Source organism: Mesoplodon mirus, assembly GCF_964341445.2.
Source record: "Mesoplodon mirus genome assembly, chromosome: 14".
Classification (NCBI taxonomy): domain Eukaryota; kingdom Metazoa; phylum Chordata; class Mammalia; order Artiodactyla; family Ziphiidae; genus Mesoplodon; species Mesoplodon mirus.
In genome coordinates, this window is record NC_138990.1 from 18,920,178 (window position 1) to 18,945,115 (window position 24,938).

The 24,938-nt window shown below is 42.0% G+C and overlaps 1 protein-coding gene across 2 annotated transcripts in view; it reads right to left on the bottom strand.

Annotated features, from left to right (window-relative positions):
• TBC1D8 (TBC1 domain family member 8) overlaps nt 1–24,938 on the bottom strand; it is a 131,202-nt gene that overhangs the window by 72,540 nt on the left and 33,724 nt on the right. For both annotated transcript variants that reach the window (XM_082641947.1, XM_082641948.1), the window contains exon 2: nt 13,411–13,521. In XM_082641947.1, coding sequence (XP_082498073.1) covers nt 13,411–13,521 — 111 coding nt within the window. The remainder of the gene's footprint in view (nt 1–13,410; nt 13,522–24,938) is intronic.

Consider the following 24,938-nt stretch of genomic DNA (forward strand, 5'->3'; position numbering starts at 1 on the left):
CCTGGGCTATCCCTGGCCCTGGTTTCTCAGAAAGGGCCCATGAAGTCTTATCTGTGGTTACACGCACCACCTTCCTTCCCCTTCTTACAAACAGGAGTCTTGACTGCTGAGCCCTTGACCTTCTCTTGCATACTTTACCCCTCACTCACCCACCGCTATTTACTGAGCTGACCACACTCCAGGCTCTGCCCTGGGCACTGGAGGGTCAGTAGTGAGCACGACTCTGAGAAAGCTTTGATTTTTCACGAGGCAGGTAAGCATTTAAATAAAAGGGAAACCTTCAAGCGGCCTCCTCCGTTCTGGACCTTGAGTCCTTCCAGAACTCAGCTCTACTAATGTTTCCCTTTTATAAAGCCTTGGGATTCTTTGGTCCATGTAAGTTAACAAAATACTAGTAATAGCAACTTCTCTCTCCTTCCGACCACAGCCACCCACAGATCTCTGTTGCCAAATAATAATCATGTTCACCCACGAAATTATCTCCCCAGCTCTTCCACCTCTGCTTAAAAAGAAACAGAAAAAGTGATCATGGAAATTCTCCCCATACTGCCGCGTGAGCAGCCAGAGACAAGTGAAGATATAAATCATTCCCGTGGGCCACCCTTCCTGTTCCTACCACGTCCTGGTGCCACCCAGAGCCTTCCTACGGCTCCTGTTTGTGCTTTATCTGAGACGCGAAACCCTGGGCGGGGAGCCTTTCTCAATGCTCAAGACACAATAAAATATTAAATGTGGTGAGTCGATATCACTGTGCAAGATGTCCAAGTGACTCCCAGAAGAGGGCTAAGTACCTAAATCAATACCACAGGCCTGAGACACAAATCCCCTTCCCATCCTCTCTTCCCTAACCCAAGAAAAGAGGCACTGGAACAAACAACTGCCTACTCGGACCTTCTGTGGGCAAGAGGACAGAGGAAAATGAAACATCTGCAGAGCTGCCATGGGTCAGGTCCAAGGCAAGCACCTACTCAAGTGGAAACCAAAGGAAGCAGATCTTTTTATTTTCTAAGCAGAGTCTAGATGACTTACAATGTTGTGTTAATTTCAAGTATACAGCAAAGTGATCCAGTTATACATATATGTATCTATTCTTTTCAGATTCTTTTCCCTTATAAGTTATTACAAGATATTGAATGTAGTTCCCTGTGCATTACAGTAGGTCCTTGTTGCTTATCTATTTTAATATATAGTAGTGTGTATATGTTAATCCCAAACTCCCAGTTTATCCCTCCCACACCCCCTTTCCCCCTTGGTAACCATAAGTTTGTTTTCTATGTCTGTGAGTCTGTTTCTGTTTTGTAAATAAGTTCATTTGTATCATTTTTTTAGATTCCACATGTAAGCAATATCATATATTTGTCTTTGGCTTACTGCATTTAGTATGATAATCTCTAGGTCCATCCATGTTGATGCAAGTGGCTTTATTTCATTCTTTTTAATGGTTCAAGGAAACAGATTTTGGTTCAACAGAAAGAATGGTCCAAGAATTAAATCTGCTGAGAACAACAACACTGCTGGGGGTGGTGGGGATTCAGTGTAAGCTGCTGCAGCCTTTACGGAAGGCAGTTGGGCAATATACAGATCAAAGGTCTTATAAATGTACATCCATTGGATGCAACAATTCCTTATTACAGGCACACCCCAGAGATACAGTGGGCTGGGTTCAGGCCACTGCAATAAAGCAGATAGCACAATAAAGCGAGTCCAAAAATTTTTTGATTTTCCAGGGCCTATAAAAGTTATGTTTACACTATCCTATAGTCTGTTAAGTGTGCAATAGCATTACATCTAAATGAACAATGGATATTGGTTCAAGATGGCAGAGTAGGACGTGTGCTCACTCCCTCTTGCAAGAGGCACCATAATCACAACTGACTGCTGAACAATTATCAACAGTAAGACACTGGAACTCACCAAGAAAGATACCCCACATCCAAAGACAAAGGAGAAGCCGCAGTGAGATGGTCGGAGAGGCGCAACCACAATAAAATCAAATCCCATAACCACTAGGTGGGTGACTCACAAACTGGAAAACAATTATACCACAGAAGTCCACCCACTGGAGTGAAGGTTCTGAGCCTCATGTCAGGCTTCCCAACCCCGGGGTCTGGCAACGGGAGGAGGAATTCCCAGAGAATCAGACTTTGAAGGCTACTGGGATTTGACTGCAGGACTTCAACAGGACTGGGGGAAACAGAGACTCCACTCTTGGAGGGCACACACAAAGTAGTGTGCACATCGGGACCCAGGGAAAGAAGCAGTGACCCCATAGGAGACTGAAGCAGACCTACCTGCTAGTGTTGGAGGGTCTCCTGCAGAGGCGAGGTGGGGGCAGCTGTGGCTCACTGCAGGGACAAGGACACTGGCAGCAGAAGTTCTGGGAAGTACTCCTTGGTGTGAGCCCTCCCGGAGTCACCATTAGCCACACCAAAGAGCCTGTAGGGTCCAGTGCTCAGTCACCTCAGGCCAAACAACCAACAGGGAGGGAACTCAGCCCCATCCATCAGCAGACAAGCCTATTAAAGTTTTACTGAACTCTGCCCACCAGAGCAACACACAGCTCTACCCACCACCAGTCCCTCCCATCAGGAAGCTTGCACAAGCCTCTTAGATAGCCTCATCCACCAGAGGACAGACAGCAGAAGCAAGAAGAACTACAATTCTGCAGCTTGTGGAAGGAAAACCACATTCACAGAAAAACAAAGACAAAATGAAAAGGCAGAGGACTATGTACCAGATGAAGGAACAAGATAAAACACTAGAAAAACAACTAAATGAAGTGGAGACAGGCAACCTTCCAGAAAAAGAATTCAGAATAATGATAGTGAAGATGATCCAGGACCTCAGAAAAAGAATGGAGGGAACGATCGAGAAGATGCAAGAAATGTTTAACAAAGACCTAGAAGAATTAAAGAACAAACAGAGATGAAAAATACAATAACTGAAATGAAAAATACACTAGAAGGAATCAATAGCAGAATAACTGAGGCAGAAGAATGGATAAGTGACCTGGAAGACAGAATGGTGGAAATCGCTGCCGTGGAACAAAATAAAGAAAAAAGAAATGAAGACAGCCTAAGAGACCTCTGGGACGACATTAAATGCACCAACATTCACATTACAGGGGTCCTGGAAGGAGAAGAGAGAGAGAAAGGACCTGAGAAAATATTTGAAGAGATTATAGTTGAAAATGTCCCTAACATGGGAAAGGAAATAGCCACCCAAGTGAAGGAAGTGCAGAGAGTGCCAGGCAGGATAAACCCAAGGAGAAACACGCCGAGACACATAGTAATCAAATTGACAAAAATTAAAGACAAAGAAAAGTTATTAAAAGCAACAAGGGAAAAACAACAAATAACATACAAGGGAACTCCCATACGGTTAACAGCTGATTTATCAGCAGAAACTCTACAAGCCAGAAGGGAGTGGTACGATATATTTAAAGTGATGAAAGGGAAGAATCTACAACCAAGATGACTCTAGCCGGCAAGGACCTCATTCAGATTCAATGGAGAAATCAAAAGCTTTACAGACAAGCAAAAGCTAAGAGAATTCAGCACCACCAAACCAGCTCTACAACAAATGCTAAAGGAACTTCTCTAAGTGGGAAACACAAGAGAAGAAAAGGACCTACAAAAACAAACCCAAAACAATTAAGAAAATGGTAATAGGAACATACATATCAATAATTACCTTAAATGTAAATGGATTAAGTGCTCCAACCAAAAGACAAAGGCTCGCTGAATGGATACAAAAACAAGACCCACATATATGCTGTCTACGAGAGACCCACTTCAGACCTAGGGACACATACAGACTGAAAGTGAGGGGATGGAAAAAGATATTCCACGCAAATGGAAATCAAAAGAAAGCTGGAGTAGCAGTACTCATATCAGATAAAATAGAGTTTAAAATAAAGAATGTTACAAGAGACAAGGAAGGACACTACATAATGATCAAGAGATCAATCCAAGAAGAAGATATAACAATTATAAATGTATATGCACCCAACATAGGAACACCTCTCAATATATAAGGCAAATGGTAACAGCTATAAAAGAGGAAATCGACAGTAACATAATAATAGAAAGGGATTTTAACACCTCACTTACACCAATGGACAGATCAACCAGACAGAAAATTAATAAGGAAACACAAGCTTTAAATGACACAACAGACCAGATAGATTTAATTGATATTTACAGGACATTCCATCCGAAAACAGCAGATTTCTTCTCAAGTGCACATAGAACATTCTCCAGGATAGGTCACATCTTGGGTCACAAATCAAGCCTCAGTAAATTTAAGAAAAATGAAATCATATCAAGCATCTTTCCCGACCACAATGCTATGAAATTAGAAATCAATTACAGGGGAAAAAACATAAAAACACAAACACATGGAGGCTAAACTATATGTTACTAAATAACCAAGAGATCACTGGAGAAATCAAAGAGGAAAACAGAAAATACCAGGAAACAAATGACAAAGAAAATACTACGATCCAAAACCTATGCGATGCAGCAAAAGCAATTCTAAGAAGGAAGTTTATAGCAATACAATCCTACCTCAAGAAAAAAGAAAAATCTCAAACAATCTAACCTTAGACCTAAAGGAACTAGAAAAAGAAGAACAAACAAAACCCAAAATTAGTAGAAGGGAAGATATCATAAAGATCAGAGCAGAAATAAATGAAATAGAAACAAAGAAACAATAGTAAAGATCAATAAAACTAAAAGCTGGTTCTTGGAAAAGATAAACAAAATTGATAAACCTTTAGCCAGACTCATCAACAAAAAGAGGGAGAGGACTCAAATCAATAAAATTAGAAATGAAAAAGGAGAAGTTACAACAGACACTGCAGAAATACAAAGCATCCTAAGAGACTGCTACAAGCAACAAGCAACTCTATGCCAATAAAATGGAAAACCTGGAAGCAATGGACAAATTCTTAGAAATGTATCACCTTCCAAGACTGAACCAGGAAGAAATAGAAAATATGAACAGATCAATCACAAGTAATGAAATTGAAACTGTGATTAAAACTCTTCCAACAAACAAAAGTCCGGGACCAGATGGCTTCACAGGTGAATTCTATCAAACATTTAGAGAAGAGCTAACACCTATCCTTCTCAAACTCTTCCAAAATATAGCAGAGGGAGGAACACTCCCAAACGCATTCTATGAGGCCACCATCACCCTGATACCAAACCAGACAAAGATACTACAAAAAAAGAAAATTACAGACCAATATCACTGATGAATATAGATGCAAAAATCTTCAACAAAATACTAGCAAACAGAATCCAACAACACATTAAAAGGATCATACACCATGTTCAAGTGGGATTTATCCCTGGGATGCAAGGATTCTAATATATGCAAATCAATGTAATACACCATATTAACCAACTGAAGGATAAACACCATATGATCATCTCAATAGATGCAGAAAAAGCTTTTGACAAAATTCAACACCCATTTATGATAAAAAAAAAAAAAAAACTCTCCAGAAAGTGGGCACAGAGGGAGCCTACCTCGACATAATAAAGGCCATACACGACAAACCCACAGCAAACATTATTATCAATGGTGAAAAACTGAAAGCATTTCCTCTAAGATCAGGAACAAGGCAAGGATGTCCACTCTCACCACTATTATTCAACATAGTTTTGGAAGTCCTAGCCATGGCAATCAGAGAAGAAAAAGAAATAAAAGGAATACAAAATTGGAAAAGAAGAAGTAAAACTGTCACTGTTTGCAGATGACATGATACTATACATAGGGAATCCTAAAGAGGCCACCAGAAAACTACTAGAGCTAATCAATGAATTTGGTAAAGTTGCAGGATACAAAATTAATGCACAGAAATCTCTTGCATACCTATACACTAACAACGGAAGATCAGAAAGAGAAATTAAGGAAAACAATCCTATTCCCCACTAAAACAAAAAGAATAAACCTACCTAAGGAGGTAAAAGACCTGTACTCAGAAAACTATAAGACAATGATAAAAGAACTCAACGATGACAAGAACAGATGGAGAGATACACCATGTTCTTGGATTAGAAAAATCAATACTGTGAAAATGACTATACTACCCAAAGCAATCTACAGACTCAATGCAATCCCTATCAAATTACCAATTGCATTTTTTACAGAACTAGAACAAAAAAATCTTAAAATTTGTATGGAGACACAAAAGACCCCAGATAGCCAAAGTAATCTTGAGGGAAAGAAAGGGAGCTGGAGGAATCAGACTCCCTGACTTCAGACTATACTACAAAGCCTACAACAGAAATATAATAGAAATAATACTACAGAAATAATACTACAACAGAAATATAGATCAGTGGAAGAGGATAGAAAGCCCAGAGATAAACCCACGCACCTATGGTCAACTAATCTATGACAAAGGAGGCAAGGATATACAATGGAGAAAAGACAGTCTCTTCAATAAGTGGTGCTGGGAAAACTGGACAGCTACATGTAAAAGAATGAAATTAGAACACTCCCTAACACCATACACAAAAATAAACTCAAAATGGACTAAAGATCTAGGGACTTCCCAGGTGGTGCAGTGGTTAAGAATCTGCCTGCCAGTGCAGGGAACATGGGTTTGAGCCCTGGTCCGGGAAGATCCCACACGCCGCGGAGCAACTAAGCCTGTGCACCACAACTACTGAGCCTGCGCTCTAGAGCCCGCGAGCCACAGCTACTGAGGCTGCGTGTCACAACTACTGAAGCCCACGTGCCTAGAGCCCGTGCTCTGCAACAAGAGAAGCCACCACAATGAGAAGCCTGTGCAATGCAATGAAGAGTGGCCCCCCACTCGCCGCAACTAGAGAAAGCCCATGTGCAGCAGCAAAGACCCAATGCAGCCAAAATAAATAAATAAGTTTATTTTTTTTTAAAAAGTGGATTAAAGACCTAAATGTAAGACCAGACACTATAAAACTCTTAGAGGAAAATATAGGGAGAACACTCCTTGACATAAATCACAGCAAGATCTTTTTGGACCCACCTCCTAGAGTAATGGAAATAGAAACAAAAATAAACAAGTGGGACCTAATGAAACTTAAAAGCACTTGCACAGCAAAGGAAACTATAAACAAGATGAAACGGCAACCCTTAGAATAGGAGAAAATATTTGCAAATGAATTAACAAAGGATTAATCTCCAAAATATATAAACAGCTCATGCAGCTCAATATTAAAAAAACAAACAACCCAATCAAAAAGTGAGCAGAAAACCTAAATAGACATTTCTCCAAAGAAGACATACAGATGACCAAGAGGAACATGAAAAGCTGCTCAACATCACTAATTATTAGAGAAATGCAAATCAAAACTACAATGAGGTATCACCTCACACCAGTTAGAATGGGCATCATCAGGAAATCTACCAACAACAAATGCTGGAGAGGGTGTGGAGAAAAGGGAACCCTCTTGCACTGTTGGTGGGAATGTAAAGTGATATAGCCACTATGGAGAACAGTATGGAGGTTCCTTAAGAAACTAAAAACAGAATTACCATATGACCCAGCAATCCCACTACTAGCCATATACCCAGAGAAAACCATAATTCAAAAGGATACATGCACCCCAATGTTCACTGCAGCACTATTTACAATAGCCAGGTCATGGGAGCAACCTAAATGCCCATCGAGAGACAAATGGATAAAGAAGCTGTGGTACATATATACAATGGAATATTACTCAGCCATAAAAAGGAATGAAACTGGGTCATTTGTAGAGACATGGATGGACCTAGAGACTGTCATACAGAGTGAAGTAAGTCAGAAATAGAAAAACAAATATCATGTATTAATGCATATATGTGGACTCTACTAGAAAAATGGTACAGATGAAACTGTTTGCAAGGCAGAACATCTACATGTTCCTCTACAAGTGGGGGAAGGGGGGATGAATTGAGAGATGGGATTGACATATATATACTAATATGTATAAAACAGATAATTAATTTAAAAAGAACTATTTAAGTAATAGAAGACATGAAGAGATGAAAAAATAAACTAACCAACAATGTACATGCCTTAATTTAAAAAAACACCTTATTGCTACAAAAAAGGTAACCATCATCGGAACCTTCAGCAAGTCGGTAATCTTTTTTTTTTTTTTTCCGTACGCGGGCCTCTCACTGTTGTGGCCTCTCCCGTTGCGGAGCACAGGCTCCGGACGCGCAGGCTCAGCGGCCATGGCTCACGGGCCCAGCCGCTCCGCGGCATATGGGATCCTCCCAGACCGGGGCACGAACCCGTATCCCCTGCATCGGCAGGCGGACTCTCAACCACTGCGCCACCAGGGAGGCCCGTCGGTAATCTTTTTAATCACAGTCACATCAAAGATCACTGATCACGGATCACTGTAACAAATAAAGAAAAACTTGAAACACTGAGGGAATGATCGAAATGTAACACAGAGACACAAAGTGAACAAATGCCGTTGGAAAAATGGCACCGATTTGCTCAATGTAGGGTTGGCCACAAACCTTGGACTGGTAAAAAAAAAAAATGCAACATCTGCGAAGCACAATCAAGTGCAGTAAAACGAGGTGTGCTCGTACGTGTTCCTCTAGGGTCCCGGCCTCTCTCGCTTTCCTAACCCTGTTCCACCTGTACTCGCCATTTCCAGATGGCTATCCGATTCCCCACGGCCCTGGAAGGTCCGGTAGAGGGAGACGCCCCCTCACACACTCACCCAGGACTCCCTGGCACCAAGCATGAGTCGGGTATGAGGCAGGCATCAAATATTTCAAATGAGTGGACTTCGGGGATTGCAAGCATCCTAAAATATTTAAGTATCGGATGTTCGTTTAGGCTTATAAAATACTTAAAAATCAGAGCCCATTAAGTATCTAATAAAGGGCGGGATGAGTAAATCGGGCTACAGCCATAAGACTGAATGCTGTGTAGCCATCAAACATGACACTGTGTCGCCCCGGAGCCCGGACTGGCTACTGTGGACCTGCTGGGCTATGTGGACTCGGGACCCGAGCAGCCTTGTATACTAACTCCCCCACACTGCCGACTCCCCAGAAGCCCATCTAGCGAGGAGACAAAAATTCAAATATGCTCATCAAAAGCCTCAAATCCAGAGCGAGCCCACCTCCCTTGCCTGGGGCAGAGGAGAGAAGAGGAATCCGGGGAGAAACTGGAGAGAAGACAGGGTCCTGTCCCTCCCATCCCACATCCCAGCCAGCAGCATGCCAGCCCTCCCTGCTCTGTCCCCAAAATATGCATCAAAAAGCCACACTCACAGGGCTTCCCTGGTGGCGCAGTGGTTGAGAGTCCGCCTGCTGATGCAGGGGACACGGGTTCGTGCCCCGGTACGGGAAGATCCCACATGCCGCGGAGCGGCTGGGCCCGTGAGCCATGGCTGCTGAGCCTGTGCGTCTGGAGCCTGTGCTCCGCAACGGGAGAGGCCACCACAGTGAGAGGCCTGCGTACCGCAAAAAAAAAAAAAAAAAAAAAAAAAGCCACGCTCACTATATTAATGCAAATAATACACTGACGGTCTGGGGAACCATGTCCAAACGTGAGCAAGATGGGGAGAAACAGCACAGCCACCAAGCAAAACACTCCAAAGGGATGAAGAGAAGAGAATGAGGTGCTTGCTCAAAAGACAGAGATGCCATCCTGGAGGAAAATGAAGAGGAAGAAATGGCCACAAAGGCTTCATGCTCCCAAACAATGTAACGGAAACGTGAGTTCAATAAAACAAGAGCTCAAAGCTGAGACGGTGGAATTACAGAGATGAAACAGGAGATTGGAGACCTAAGAAAATGAACTGAGGATCAAAACCACATGACAGCAAAATCAGTAGATCAGTTAAAGGCAGCAGAGTCTGGAATATACTGCTGAAAATGGAATTAACTTAGAGGAAAGGGTTATACAACCAGCATGGAAAGTGCAGCTGAAAACGGCAGGTCAAGAAAAACAGTCTTCCTGAAACGCTACTACACTTATTGTACCTAAAAGAAATACTGCCTTACATACCTTCCTTTATCTGCGTCTTCCCTAAACAGTTGCCTTTTAGCGCTGTAACAGAGAAATCCTATAGCATAACCAGTAATGCACATATGAAGGCAAAAGGAATACTGTCAAAGGGATGTACACTTGTACAGTCAATTCTTTTATTAAAGATCTATGCATTTTTACGAAGAGAAAAACAGAAATTAAAAGCAGACAACAGCTGTCTAACAAAGTGTCCTTGAAGTGAGGAATCCAATCAACAGAACATAAAATGCATTTTTAAAAATGTAATACGTACACAGAATGATACAAGAACATTTCCTTAAATGATTAAAGAAATCAATCTGGGGCTTCCCTGGTGGCACAGTGGTTAAGAATCCACCTGCCAATGCAGGGGACACGGGTTCGAGCCCTGGCCCAGGAAGATCCCACATGCCGCGGAGCAACTAAGCCCGTGCGCCACAACTACTGAGCCTAGGCTCTAGAGCCCGTGAGCCACAACTACTGAAGCCCGCGCGCCTTGAGTCCGTGCTCCGCAACAAGAGAAGCCACCACAATGAGAAGCCCACGCACCGCAAAGAAGAGAAGCCCCCGCTCGCTGCAACTAGAGAAAGCCTGCGCAGAGCAATGAAGACCCAACGCAGCCAAAAAAAAGAGAAATCAATCTGCGTCCTGGAAGAGCACGTGGAGTTCCAGAAAAATGTAACACGGTACACGCTCAAGGGAGTAACAGATTATAGCCAAGTTACTAAAGGGACTAATGCTACTGAACTTCAGTGATAAAAAACAGTTATCCCCACAAAAAGCACATCACCCACAATGGCGGGGGCAGGAATCAGACCAGCCTGAGATTTCTCCCTTTGCCACTTAACTACTGAAAGACCCTGAAGTGATGGCCACCAAGCTCCAGAGTCTGGCCAGAGCCCATCATACCCAGCCAAGGTGTCATTCGAGTCCAAAAGCAAGGCACAAACACTTGCAAATGTGAGATGTTATTAGGAGAAGAAAACAGGAATATAGCCAATTAAGACAGGAACCAAAATAAAAGACTGTGTTGGGAAAGCTGTACCTGATGGAAGCATTAAATCAACTTACATAGAGAACTGAGCCAAATAGTGGTGGAAAGCGTGGTTACAGAAGAGAATGGAAATTACCACATACAATGAATAGTAAGACTTTTAAAAATGAGAGCCTGATGGACATATATACACTACCAAATGTAAAATAGACAGCTAGTGGGAAGCAGCCACATAGCACAGGGAGATCAGCTCGGGGCTTTGTGTCCACCTAGAGGGGAGGGATAGGGAGGGTGGGAGGGAGATGCAAGAGGGAGGAGTTATGGGGACATATGTATATGTATAGCTGATTCACTTTGTTATAAAGCAGAAACTAACACAGCATTGTAAAGCAATTATACTCTAATAAAGATGTTAGAAAAAAAAAATGAGAGGCTGGGGAAGCAGGGGAGGGATGAGAACGCTGGCATCCCTGTCCTTCAGGAGGGGAGTCAATGAACATTGCCAGAACGGAAACACTGTCTTCAAAAGCCACAATTCTGACATGTTTTTAAACATCTCTCCCCTTGACCTTAAATGAACCTTTTAGAAAGTAAGTGCTCGGTGTTTATTTGAAGTTTAATAGTTCTTTCGTTTCACTTCAGCATCTTTCCTTTTATTGAAATCCACTAAAAACAATATTTTTATTATAAACTAGCACTGTCAGACAAGCTGCATTTTTATAAAGCACGTCTATCCTTCTTCATAACTATCCCTGGACTTGTCTAAATGCATTAGAAAGTTGTGTTGGGAATTCCCTGGTGGTCCAGTGGTTAGGACTCAAGGCTTGCACTGCCGTGGTCCCAGGTGCAATCCCTGGTCAGGGAACTAATACCCCCAAGCCACACAGTGTGGCCAAAAAAATACAAAAAAAAAAAAAAAAGAAAAAAAAAAAAAGAAAGTTGTCTGGATGATGTGACCCCAGTGTCACTGGAGGTACCCTTGGGTGCCTGGGATGTGGGGCAAGATACATTTTCTTCTCTGTACTTTCCCGTATTAACTGATTATATTGAGCGTGCATCATTTCCTCACTTAATGCAAATAGAGAATGATGTGTTCAAAAAAAACAGACTGGAAAAAACATGTCAAGATGTGAACAGTTGTTAGTAATGGGGGGTATGGATGACAATTTTCTTCTTTAAACTTTCCTGTATTTTTTCCAGGAAAAAAAATAAAAAGTCATCCAATGTTGTTCAAGAATGTGAGGTGACAATGAAAGTTTATGGTAATAAGTAAAATGTTAAGAGGAAAAAAACACAACTAAAAACCTCTGTGGAGAGGCACATATGCAGACACAAGAGTAATTAGCACCAGATAAAAGGTTATAGGTGATTTCTTTCTCCTCCTTTCTTTACCTATTTTCTAACTTCTGAAGGGTGAACATTTATTACTTGTGTAATTAAAAAGACACATCTTGGGTTTTTTTTAATATACATTATTTTATTTTATTTTTATTTATTTATTTTATTTATTTATTTTTGGCTGCATCTGGTCTTCGTTGCTGCGTGCAGCCTTTCTCTAATTGCGGCATGTGGGCTTCTCACTGCGGTGACTTCTCTTGTTGCAGAGCACGGACTCTAGGCATACGGGCTTCAGTAGTTGTGTCATGCAGGCTCAGTAGCTGTGGCTCAAGGGCTCTAGTGCTCAGGCTCAGTCACTGTAGTGCACGGGCTTAGTTGCTCCGCGGCATGTGGGATCTTCCCAGACTGGGGCATGAACCCGCGTCCCCTGCATCGGCAGGCGGACTCTCAACCACTGCGCCACCAGGGAAGCCCCGGTTTTGTTTTTTAATAGAAGTGGCTTCTCAGGGTGCAACGATTCCCAGCCCCAGAGGAGCTGGAGTGACGAGGCAGAGTACTGGACAGTGCATGCAGGAGGAACTGAAGCTCAGCTGGAGAGGATGCGAAGGTGATTTCTAAATTCCCGTAGGGCTCAGCCGTCCAGTGATCCAGTGCACACATGGAACAAGGGTGAAGGCTGGCCTAAGACAGACCCAGCCCCAGACATCTCCCCTGCCCTGTTGCGGTATATGCACATGCCCCTGACTCGTGTGTTATGTCAGACACAAGATGAAGAAAACAGCTGGATTCACAGCCCCCCTGGACCAACACACCACTTGAAAGCCTGGATGCCCAAGCTTAGAGCCTCTACATGCTTCCAGTGGTTGGAAAACAAAAAACAAAAAAGAAAGGAAGAACAAAGAGCTCATGGCAGCAGATGAGGTTCTAGAAGGAGTTACCTTCTAGCGTCACGACCATGCGGATACTCATGCTCAGACCTCAGGGTGGGGAACGCTCCACCTGGAACAAAACTCACCCGTGGCCACGGCCCAGTAAACGTCCGATCCACTCAGTAACTCACCACATGCTATGGGAGAATACACCTGGGAGCCGGGGACCTGGAGCAGAATTCGAAACGGAGCGACCCGGGCATTGGAATCCAGCACCGCATCCAGGGCACCCACCAGGCGACCTTCAAGAGACAAGAGGACAATGCACGTGTGAGCACAGGAACAGGCCAGCAGCCCACGTGCAGCCACCCGCTCCCCGTGCACGTGTGCTGCATCTAGGCTCGACCCCGGGCAGCAGGCCTGGTGTCCAGCTTGTGAAACCCAGAGATCTAGCTGCCTTGTCGCGTTTCAGAGCATCTGGAACAGAGCCTGGCGTTTGTGGCCACTCAGCGCAGATTTGCAGAATCAATGAGTAAGTGAACAAGGGGTCCCCTGACAAGCCACCCAAGCGAGCTGAGTCTTTGATTCCCCCAGCGGCACGGTACAGGAGGCCACAGCTTGCAGTAAATAAAGGCTAGGGATCCAGAGTCTGATGGCCTGACTTGAATTGTGGCTCCACTACTTTCCACCTGTGTGACCTTGGGCAAGTTGTTTAACTTCTCTGCGCCCCAGTTTCCCCGTTTGTAAAATGGACTAACCACAGTGTATCTTCCTCACAAGGTAACTGTGAGAATTAAACCAGTTAATGTATGCAGCATTCAGAGGGCTAGGACTATCACCTGGCCGTGAGAAGTATTACCTAAATGTTGCCCTTGATTATTATTATTATTATATCATCCTCGCAAAGGTGGAAGAATAATCCAGCAGGGAACTGTGAGAAGCAAATAAGAAAACATACTGAGGGCCTTCCCAGGTGGTCCAGTGGCTAAGACTCCATGCTCCCAATGCAGGGGGCCCAGGTTCCATCCCTGGTCAGGGAACTAGATCCCACATGCATGCTGCAACTAAGAGTCTGCATGCCGCAACTAAGGAGCCTGCCGGCTGCAACAAAGACCTGGCACAGCCAAATAAATAAATAAAATAAATATTAAAAAAAAAAAAAGAAAACGTATCGAAGTCCTTCACAGACCATGAAGCACACAACACAAAAGTTTACCATCCTGTTGTCATGAAAAGCACCATGAATCGACGGCAGAGGGAAAAAATGACAGCACCTGCTCCTGCCCAACCTTCTATTGCCTGGAACTCAAGACGGTTGAGAGGATTAAGACCCTCTAATTCTTACGTAACAGGTCCTGAGGAAGGTCCACAAGTTTCTGCAGAATGTCCCACAGTTTGGTTTTGTCTGATGCTTCATCATAATTAGAGCATAATTAGATTCAGGTTATACCTCTTTGCAATGAGTCACAGAAGTGATGTTGTATCCCTTTTATCCCATCCTGTCAGGTGCCAGGCAGTTTTGTTTTGTCCCGTTACTGATAACACTCCTTTGACGGGTGGATGAAGAGTGTCTGCCAAGCTTCTGGCCCGAGCGGTATCCCCTTTCTCTTTGTCATTAACAAGCACTCCGTGGAGAATTACTTTGAAACTCTGTTCCTCATTAACTTTTCAGCTTGTTCACTTAGCCATATCAGTCTGGGTTCACGTTTTCCTACTTTATCCAATGGGTTTGAGGCAGGAGGGAAGGGGACAGGGCACAACCCTTTAAGAATGACGCAGCCTTTGAGAAACACTGGATACGACACAAACTGGTTGCTACCACTGTCCCCCCCGCCGGCAGATGCCCTCCTCATCCTTTCCAGGCTCCAACTGCCCACGCACCCCACCCCCACACTCACCGCGATCTGTCCCACTTAATGGCTTTAGGGGAAGAAGGGAGAAAGGGTTTGTGGGGTTTTAGAGCAACTATTCCTTACGCTGCCCACAATTTTTGCCTCCTTACTGGTTGGCTGCTGACTTACAGATAACGGAGAGGCCTGAAAGCTCTGTGCTTTAATGTAGAATCTAAGCAGCAGCTTAGGGGAGCTCTGAGGAAACACACAGGTTGGGGGGAAGGGAGCAGTGTGGAGTTAAGGTTGCACTTGTGTAAGATTGATGAAACACGTCTGCCTATCAAATACGGGGGGGTAATAAGGAGGCCGATGGAGACTAGAAAAGGACTAAAGACCCTCACATGTACACATCCCACGCATGCACACTTGGCACTCCCACCAAAACTCAGAGCTCCGTTTGGTAAAACCCTGAGCAACAAAAGACGGAAGTGGGCAGGCTGGGCAGTAACCCAGAGCAGGAGCAGTCTTTTTTTTTTTTTTTTTAAATTTTATTGAAGTATAGTTGATTTATTATGTTGTGTTAATTTCTGCTGTACAGCAAAGTGATTCAGTTTATATTTATATATATATATAAAATATATTCTTTTTCATATTCTTTTCCATTATGGTTTATCACAGGATATTGAGTAGAGTTCCCTGTGCTCTACAGTAGGACCTTGTTGTTTATCCAGCCTATATATACTAGTTTGCATCTGCTAATCCCAACCTCCCAATCCTCCCCGCCTCACCCTTGGCAACCACAAGTCTGTTCTCTATGTCTATGAGTTTGCTTCTGTTACGTAGATATGTTTATTCAGATTCCACATGTAAGTGACATCTTATGGTATTTGTCTTTCTCTTTCTGACTTACTTTACTTAGTACTGATGCTAAAAACCTGGCCTCTGTGCACCAGCGCTGAATCGAATCTCAGAGACAGAGTTTTGGGTGAAGTAGAAAAGAATAGCTGTATTGCTTTGCCAGACAAAGGGGGATACAGCGAGCTCGTGCCCCTTAAAGACTTTAGGTGGTAAAATTGTACATTACCACAATATCAACAGGCTCTAGTGTGACAGTACATGACATCTGAAAGAACAGCAAGACCCCATCTGAGGAGGAGCCCAAAGACAGAAGAGATCAAAACCAGGACACTTCAGGAATCTGAAACCTGAGGCACCTACAGCTGTAGCTATAGGCTCCTACAGCAAACCTTAAACACAGCCCAAGTCATAGTAAGAATAACATACAATTCACAATAAAGAACCACTCTTCAGTTCTTACCACCCAACACATCATGTCTGGCTTTCAACAAAGAATACTGAAAGGCAAGAAAAAACATGATCTGAAGAGCTAGCAAGCATCAGAATGGGCATCATACATGGCACAGATCTTGGAATTATCACCCAAGGAATTTAAAATAACTGTGATTAATAGGTTAAGGGCTCCAATGAAAAGGTAGACAATATGCAAGAATAGATAGGTAATGTAGCAGAGAAATGGAGACTCTAAGAACTAGTCAAAAAGAAATGCTAGAAAGCAAAAACACACTAAAAGAAATGAAGACTGCATTTGGTGGGCTCATCAGTAGACTGGACACAGCCAAGATGAGCTTGAAGATAAGTAAATAGAAATCTCCCAAACTGAAATACAAAGGGGAAAAAAAGATGAAAAGACGAAAAAGAGCATCCAAGAACTGTGGAGCAACTTTAAAAGGTTCAAGATATACATAAATGGAATACCAGAAGAAGAAAGAGAAAACTGTTTTAAGTTATGATGGCTGAGAATTTCCTAGAATTAATTACAGACACCAAGCCACAGATACAGGAAGCTCAGACAACATCTAACAGGTTAAATACCAAAAAATACACACATAGGCATATCATATTCAAATTGCAGAAAGCAAAGACAAAGGGAAAATCAGAAACGGAAAAAACAGCTTACCTGTAGAGGAACGAAGAATTACAGCAGACTTCTTGTTAAAAACCATACAAGCAAGAGTGTAGAATGAAATATTTAAAGCATTGAAAGAAAAAAACACCAGCCTAGAATTCTATATCCAGTGAAACTATTCATCAAAAGTAAAGGAGAAATAAAGAATTTTTTAAGCAAACAAAAACTGAAAGAATACATTTCCAGTAGACCTAACCGGTAATAAATGTTAAAAGAAGTTCTTCAGAGAGAAATAAAAATGATATGTCAGAACTAAGACCTACATAAAGAAAGCAAGTGGTGTGCTGGAGAAGAAAAAAAAAGCAAACTAAAATATTTTCTTTTTCTTATTTGTAATTGATCTAAAAGATAACTGTTAAAGTAATAATAGTGAAAATGCACTGGGTGATCACAGCACATGGAAGAAGTGAATAGCAGCAATGTCAAAGGATCAGAGGGAAGACTTGAAAACACTCTGTTATAAGACAGTGTTATTTGAAGGTAGACTTAAATTAGTTTGAAATGTATATTGCATACTCTAGGGCAACTCCTACAAAAATTTTTTGAAAGAAGTATAATTGATAGCCTAAGAGGAGAGAAAATGGAATCATAAAATATTCCACTGAAACCAAACAAGGCAGAAAGAGACTTTTTTTTAATGTAATGAAAACAAATATGGTGGATATTAATCCAACTACTGTTCACCCTTGAACAACACAGATTTGAACTGCACAGGTCCACATAATACATGGATATTTTTCAATAGTACATACTACAGTGCTGCATGATCCACGGTTGTTGAATCCCTGGTTGGTCGAATCCATGGATACGGAGGAACCACAGAGCTGGAGGAATCATGGTATTTGGAGCGCTAACTATAAGTTATACACAGATTTTTGACTGCATAGAGGGTCGGGACCCCTAACCCCTGCACTGTTCAAGGGTCAACTGTATATTATAATCACTTTCAATGTGAATGGTCTAAACACACTATGAAAAGACTGAGATTTCAGAATAGATGAAAAAAAAATTTTTTTTTAATCTCAGTTGTATGCTGTCCCCAAGAAACCCACTTTATTAGAGTCAGATTAAAGGAAAAGGGATTGGGGGGGAGGGGGAGGCACAGTAAAGAAATGGAGAAAGATATACCATGCTAACATTAATGAAAAGAAAGATGGAGTAGCTATATTAATTTTCAGACAGAGTAGACTTCAGAACAAGAAAAATAAAGGGGGGCATTACATAATGATAAAGGGGTAAATTGTGCAAGAAGACATAGCAATCCTTATGTGCATCTAACAGAGCATCAAAATACATGTAGCAAAAACTGATAGGACTGTAAGGAGAAACAGATTAATATACTACTATAGTTGGGGATTTCAATACCCACTTTTCAGTAATTGATAGATCAAGCAGGTAGAAACTCAGTAAGGATCCATCAACTGGATCTAAGTGACATGCATAGAACATTCCATTCAACCACAATAGAATACACATTCTTCAAGCTTGCATGGAATATTCACCAAGATAGAACATAGTCTGGGCCATAACACATACCTTAACAAATTTAAACAGAATATAAAATCACATGAAGTACACTCTCAAATTAGAGTGGAATTAAACTAGAAATTAGTAACAGAAAGATAGCTGGAAAATCCCCGAATATATGGAGATTAAACACACTTGTAAACAGCACATGGGTCAAAGAAGAAGTCTTAAGTTTTTAAATATTTGAACTAAATAAAAATGAAAACACAACTTAGAAAAAAATGTACAATGTAGCAAAAGCAGTGCTTAGAGAGAAATTTATAGCATTAAATGCATAAATTAGAAATGAAGAAAAAACTGAAAATCAATCATCTAAGCTCCTCCTTTAGGAAACTACAGAAAGAGGAGCAACATGATCCTAAAGAAAGCAGAAGAAAATAATAAAAATCGAGCAAAAAAAAAAAAATTAACAAAATTCAAAATAAAAAAACAACAGCAAAAAACCAATAAAGCCAAAATCTGATTCTTTGAAAAGATCAATAAAGTGATAAGCCTCTAGCTAGGCTAAGAAAGGAAAAAAGGAGGGAAGATATCAATACAAATTACCAATATCAGAAATGAAAGAGAGGTTATCACTACTGGGACCTTTGATATTAAAAGGATACTAAAGGAATACCATGAACAACTCTATACTCACAAATTTGATAACTTACAAGAAATGTACCAATTCCTTGAAAGACACAAATTATCAAAACTCACACAAAGGGAACTAAATCATTTGAATAGGCCTATATTTATTAAAGAAATTGAACCAATAATTTAAAACCTGCCCAATAAAAGTAAATACCCAGTCCAGATGGTTTCACTGGTGAATCTACTAAATGTTAAGGAAGACATGATAATAATCCTTCACAATCTCTTTCAAAAAAACAAAAGCAGAGGGAACACTCCCTACCTCATTCTCTGAGGTCAGCATTATCTTAATACCAAAACCAGATAAAGATTTTACAATAAAAGAAAACTACAAACCAGAATCTCCCATGCAAAAATCCTCAAAAAAATATTAGCAAATCAAATCCAACAATGTATGAAAAGAATTATGTGCCACAAACAAGTGGGACTTAATCCAGGTATACAAGGCTGGTTCAACATTTGCAAATCAATCAGTGTAATACACCACATCAACCAACTAAAGAAGAAAAAATCATATGATCATACCAATTGATGCAGAAAAAGATTTGACAAAAATCCAACATCCATTCATGGTTAAAATCAAACCAACCATCTTTGGGCAAACTAGGAATCAAGAACCTCTTTCGTGTGATAAGGAATATCTACAAAACACCTACAACTAACATCATAATGGTGAGAAACTGGATGTTTTCCTGCAAAGATGAGGAACAAGGCAAGGATGTCCCCTCTCACTACTCCCTACTCAACACCATACTAAAAGTCTAGCTAGTGTAGTAAGACAAGAAGAGTAAATAAAAGGTATACAGATAGGGAAGGAAGAAATGAAACTACCTTTGTTCACAGATGACATGCTTGTTTTTATAGAAAAATCGCAAAGAATCAATAAACAGACAAACAAAAGCTTACAGAATAAGCAAATATAGAAAGGCTGCAGGACGGAAGGTTAATATGACAAGCGCTTTCCTAAATACCAGCAATGAACAACTGGAATTTTAAAAATGTAAATACCACTGACAATAGCAAAAGGTGTTTTTATTAGGTTGAAGTCTAACAAAATATGCACAGGATCTATATACAGAAAACTACAAAACTCGATGAAAGAATTCAAAGAAGATCTAAACAAATGGAGAGATAGTCCACGTTCATGGATTGAAAGATTCAATACTGTTAAGATGTCAATTCATCCCAACCTGATCTACAGATTCAGTGCAATACAATAAAAATCCTGGCAAGCTATTTTGTAGATATTGACAAATCGATTATAAAGTTTACTTGAAAAGGCAAAGACCTAGAAGAGCCGATAACAATACTGAAGAAGAACAAAGTTGGAGGACTCACGCTATACAACTTCAAGACTTAACTACAAAGCTACAGTAATCAAGACAATGTGGTATTGGCAATAGGATACACAGGTCAATGGAAAAGAATCAGATCATATCTCAGGAATATATCCTACAAATACAGTCAACTGATCTTTGACAAAGGAGCAAAGGTATTCAATGAAGGATAGTCTTTTCAACAAATGGTTCTGGAAAAACTGGACATCCATATGGAAAAAATTAATTAACCTAAGACATTGACCTTCCACCTTTCAAATATTAACCCAAGATGAATCACATACCAAGTGCTGACAAGGATGCCAGCAACAGGAGCTCATTCATTGCTGATGGGAATGCTGATGGTACAGCCACTGTGGAAGACAGTTTGGTAGTTCTTGCTGAGCTAAACATATAGTCTTACACCATCCAGCAATCACACTCTTAAGTATTCATCCAACTGTTCTGAAAATTCATGTCCACACAAAAACCTGCATACAAATATTTATAGAAGCTGTATTCATAACTGCCCCAAACTGGAGGCAACCAAGCTGTCCTTCAACAGGTGAATGGATAATCAAACTGTGGTACATTATTCAATGGAGTATTATTCAGTGATAAAAAGAAGCAAACTATCAAGCCATGAAAATGGAAGAGAGAGAGAACTTAAATGCATATTGCTAAGTGAAAGAAGCCTTCCTGAAAAGACTGCATTCTGTATGATTCCAACTATTCTGGAAAAATGAAAAGGGAAAACTACAGCAAGGTAGGCAAATCAGTGATTGCCAAGAAGAAGCTGAATTAGGCAAACACAGGGGAATTTTAGGGTGATGAAACTGCTCTGTATGATACTGTAATTGTGTATACATGACACTATAGCTTTGTCAAAATCCACAGATGTTTCCAGCATAAAGAGTGAAACTTAATGTCTGCAAATTTTGAAAAAAAAAAAATCATTTAGGAGGTCCGGGGGTTCCCGAGTGAACGCAGAATATGACCAAAAAAAATCTAATTGTATTACAAATGTATGAAACAAGGGAGCAAAGGCAGTAAAGGGAAACGGTGTTGACTTAAGTAACTTTGGAAATGAACAGAGTCTTTAGGAAGTAAGACCAAAGAAACATACATAAGTTCTGTATTCCATGGAGTCTACATTAACAACTCTGATACACTTCTGGTATACTAGAAATGAGCAAATAAGAAAAAGGATGATGGAATGTGTAAGCCAGGCTCCTAACTGGAGTGGGAGTTCACAGATAAGCAAGGCAAAGCGGCAAGAATAATCTACACAGTAATGAATCAGAGTCAAAGGCACAGGTATAAACTGATGTTTAGTTTACTACAGATACAAATGGCTACATATAGAAACACTTACTGATGTGTATATATACAAGGGTAATATATATAATTCCTTTCTCTGTCAGCTGAGAGGGCCCAGACGCCACGAGCACACCCAGCACCCAGATCTTGGTTTCTAATATCAACCTCCAGAAAAAGGGGATTAGTGTTCTTTGGAAAAATGGTTGATTCCAGGACTGGAGGAGGAAATATACAAGATGATCCCGGAGCATCTTGTAGTGGCTGAAACATAAGAAAGTGCTCCAAAAAAATCCCAAAAAACCCAAAAAAGTCCCACAGTATGGGAAGTGGAAGGAGTAACTTTTCAGTGGAGAAACCTGACAAGCACTTCCTTGGCCAGGTGATCACGGTCAACATGTCATAAATCACATTAATAGCATGCACTCTTGATATGATGCAATAAGAATAGCATTTTATCCCTGTTCTTCCTCCCAAACACCCTTAACCCCACTCTGAACATGAGAAAAACTTCAAACTCCAATTAAGGAACATTCTACAAAATACCTGGCCAGTACTCCTCAAAACTGTCACAGTCATTTAAAAACAAGGAAAGTCTGAGAAACTGTCACAGCCCAAATGATGACTAAAGGTTAACACAGTATCCCAGATGGGATTCTGGAGCAGAAAAAGACCAAGGAAATCTGAACAAAAGATGGACTTTGGTTAATAATCATATTAGTTTTCTACTGCTGCTGTGACAAGTTACCACATAGTAGCTTAACATAAAACAAACGTATTATCTCACAGTTCTGTAGATCAGAAGTCCAATACGGATCTCACTGAGCGGAAATCAAGGTGTCAACACATGGGCTCCTTTCTGGAGGCTCTGGGTGAGAATCCCTTGGCCTGCCTCGTCCAGCTTTAAGAAACCACTCCCCTTACTTGGCTCATGGCCCCTGCTTCCATCTAAAGCCAGAAACACCAGGATGAGCTCCCCACACTGACATCTCTCTGGTTCTCTCTTCAGATTCCTTCTTCCAGCTTTAACAACCCTCGTGATTCCATTGCACCCACCTGGCTCATCTCCCTAGTTTAAGGTCCACTGATGAGCAACCGTAATTCCACCCGTGCTCTTAACCCCCTTTGCCGTGTAACCTATCATAGTCCCAGGTTTCAGTCATTCTTATGCCTAGCACAGTAACTGATCAGTATCAGTTGGTTAATTGCAAGGGTAGTACATGTATTTCCTTACTAACATACTAACATGTCCATAATAGGACATGCTGGGTGAGGGTAGATGAGAACTCTCTCTACTATCGTCCCAATTTTTCTCTAAACCTAAAACTGTTCTAAAAATAAAGCTTATTAAAAAGAAAAGGACAGGGCTTCCTTGGTGGCGCAGTGGTTGAGAGTCCGCCTGCCTATGCAGGGGACACGGGTTCGTGCCCCAGTCTGGGAAGATCCCACATGACGCGGAGCGGCTGGGCCTGTGAGCCATGGTCGCTGAGCCTGCGCGTCCGGAGCCTGTGCTCCACAACGGGAGAGGCCACAGCAGTGAGAGGCCCGCGTACCGCAAAAAAAAAAAAAAAAGGACAAGGAGAGCCAGCCCAGTCAGTGCCCACCTGCAGACAAGTGTGGGGGGCGGGGGGTGACCCCCCCTGTCTGTGCAAATGCAAACTCTCCTGCAGGAACCCCAGGACGGGGCAGGGGCACTGAATGGGGGAGGGGAGGGGTAAGCCAGGGCACTCAGGGTGGAACCAAAAGAAGCACAGAGACAAAAGAACTAAGGAGACAAGTGGCCAAGACCGCAGAGAAGATGCAAAGCTGGGAGAAAGAGCAGCCAGAGTTCTCAGCAGGAACACCAAAGTGAGGAGTGAGAACTCCGGAAGAGAAAATTATCCTTCAACTCCTGTTGCTGCACAGGTGCAATAAAGAGGTTAACATGGCAAAGAAATCCTTCAAAGTTATTAGAAAAGAGAGTAAAATGTCTGCAAATTTCAAATGGGTCAAAGACAAAAACATGCACCCATAAATAAAGCAAATATATGGGGAAATGTTTAGGCGCGGCTCCTAACGGCAGGGTCCACAGCCCTGTTTATTCTGCCCTTTTATAAAGAAGCTGAAGAGAACCCACGTGGCTGTCTTTTACGCAGTATTAGCCAGGCACAGGCTCATTAAAAAAATATATACAGTGAAGTTGTACAGTACCGTGTCTGTTTTCTCATGAATCGTCATAGAATCCTCACAGAAATGCGCCGTCACCCACAAAGCGGCACCTCTATCTGCATTCACACTGAATGCAGAGCTGTCCCTGTTCCTCCAGAAACAGCCCCCCAAAGGCAGGGCAGCGGGCGTGGAGTTTTCTGGTTTCCCTTCCGAGGCAGCTCCATATGGTTTGTCTGGCGCTCCAGGGAAACCCTCCTGGTGCCCTGGGAGCGCAACACTCCTATTTTTAACCGATTAGAATAACAACTCAGGCTGAGATAGCTGTCGAGTGACATGTTTTATAATTAGGGCCCAAAGGGGGACCTCGGGATAATTTGCTCCTAAGAGAGAAAGCTGTAATTCTTTCATCCTGGCTGCGTTTCATGCACGTGGATGGAACCAAATTTAAGATGAAATGACAGCTACTGACCTGGGAACAAGCAAGGATGCCAGAAGAAGCCTTCCTGCTGTAACCAAGCGGGACCCTATGGGGCCTTCCCGGGACAGGCCCCCTGCCCCCATATCCTCTGCTTCAGCTCCTCTCTGAAGGATCTAGATAACAGCATTTGATGCACATCTCCTACGCTGTTTTACAGATGTGAAACCCACCTCCCCACCAAATGGGAGATGTTAACTACTTGATGACCACGAGCACATAGCCCCAGGCCTCCTGGAGCCTAAAGACTGACTGTGTGAACCCCTGTGACACCACCCAGTTACCCAGCATCAGCCAGAGAATTGTGCGCGAGCAGATCACATACCCTGCGACACCCCTCCCTCACCTGGCTTTTAAAAATGCTTTGCAAACCCTTCGGGGAGGTCGGGGCTTTTCAGGGCGTGAGCCACCCATCTCCCTGCATGGCCCTGCAATAAACCTTTCTCTGCTCCAAACTCTGACACTTTGGTATGTTTGGCCTCTC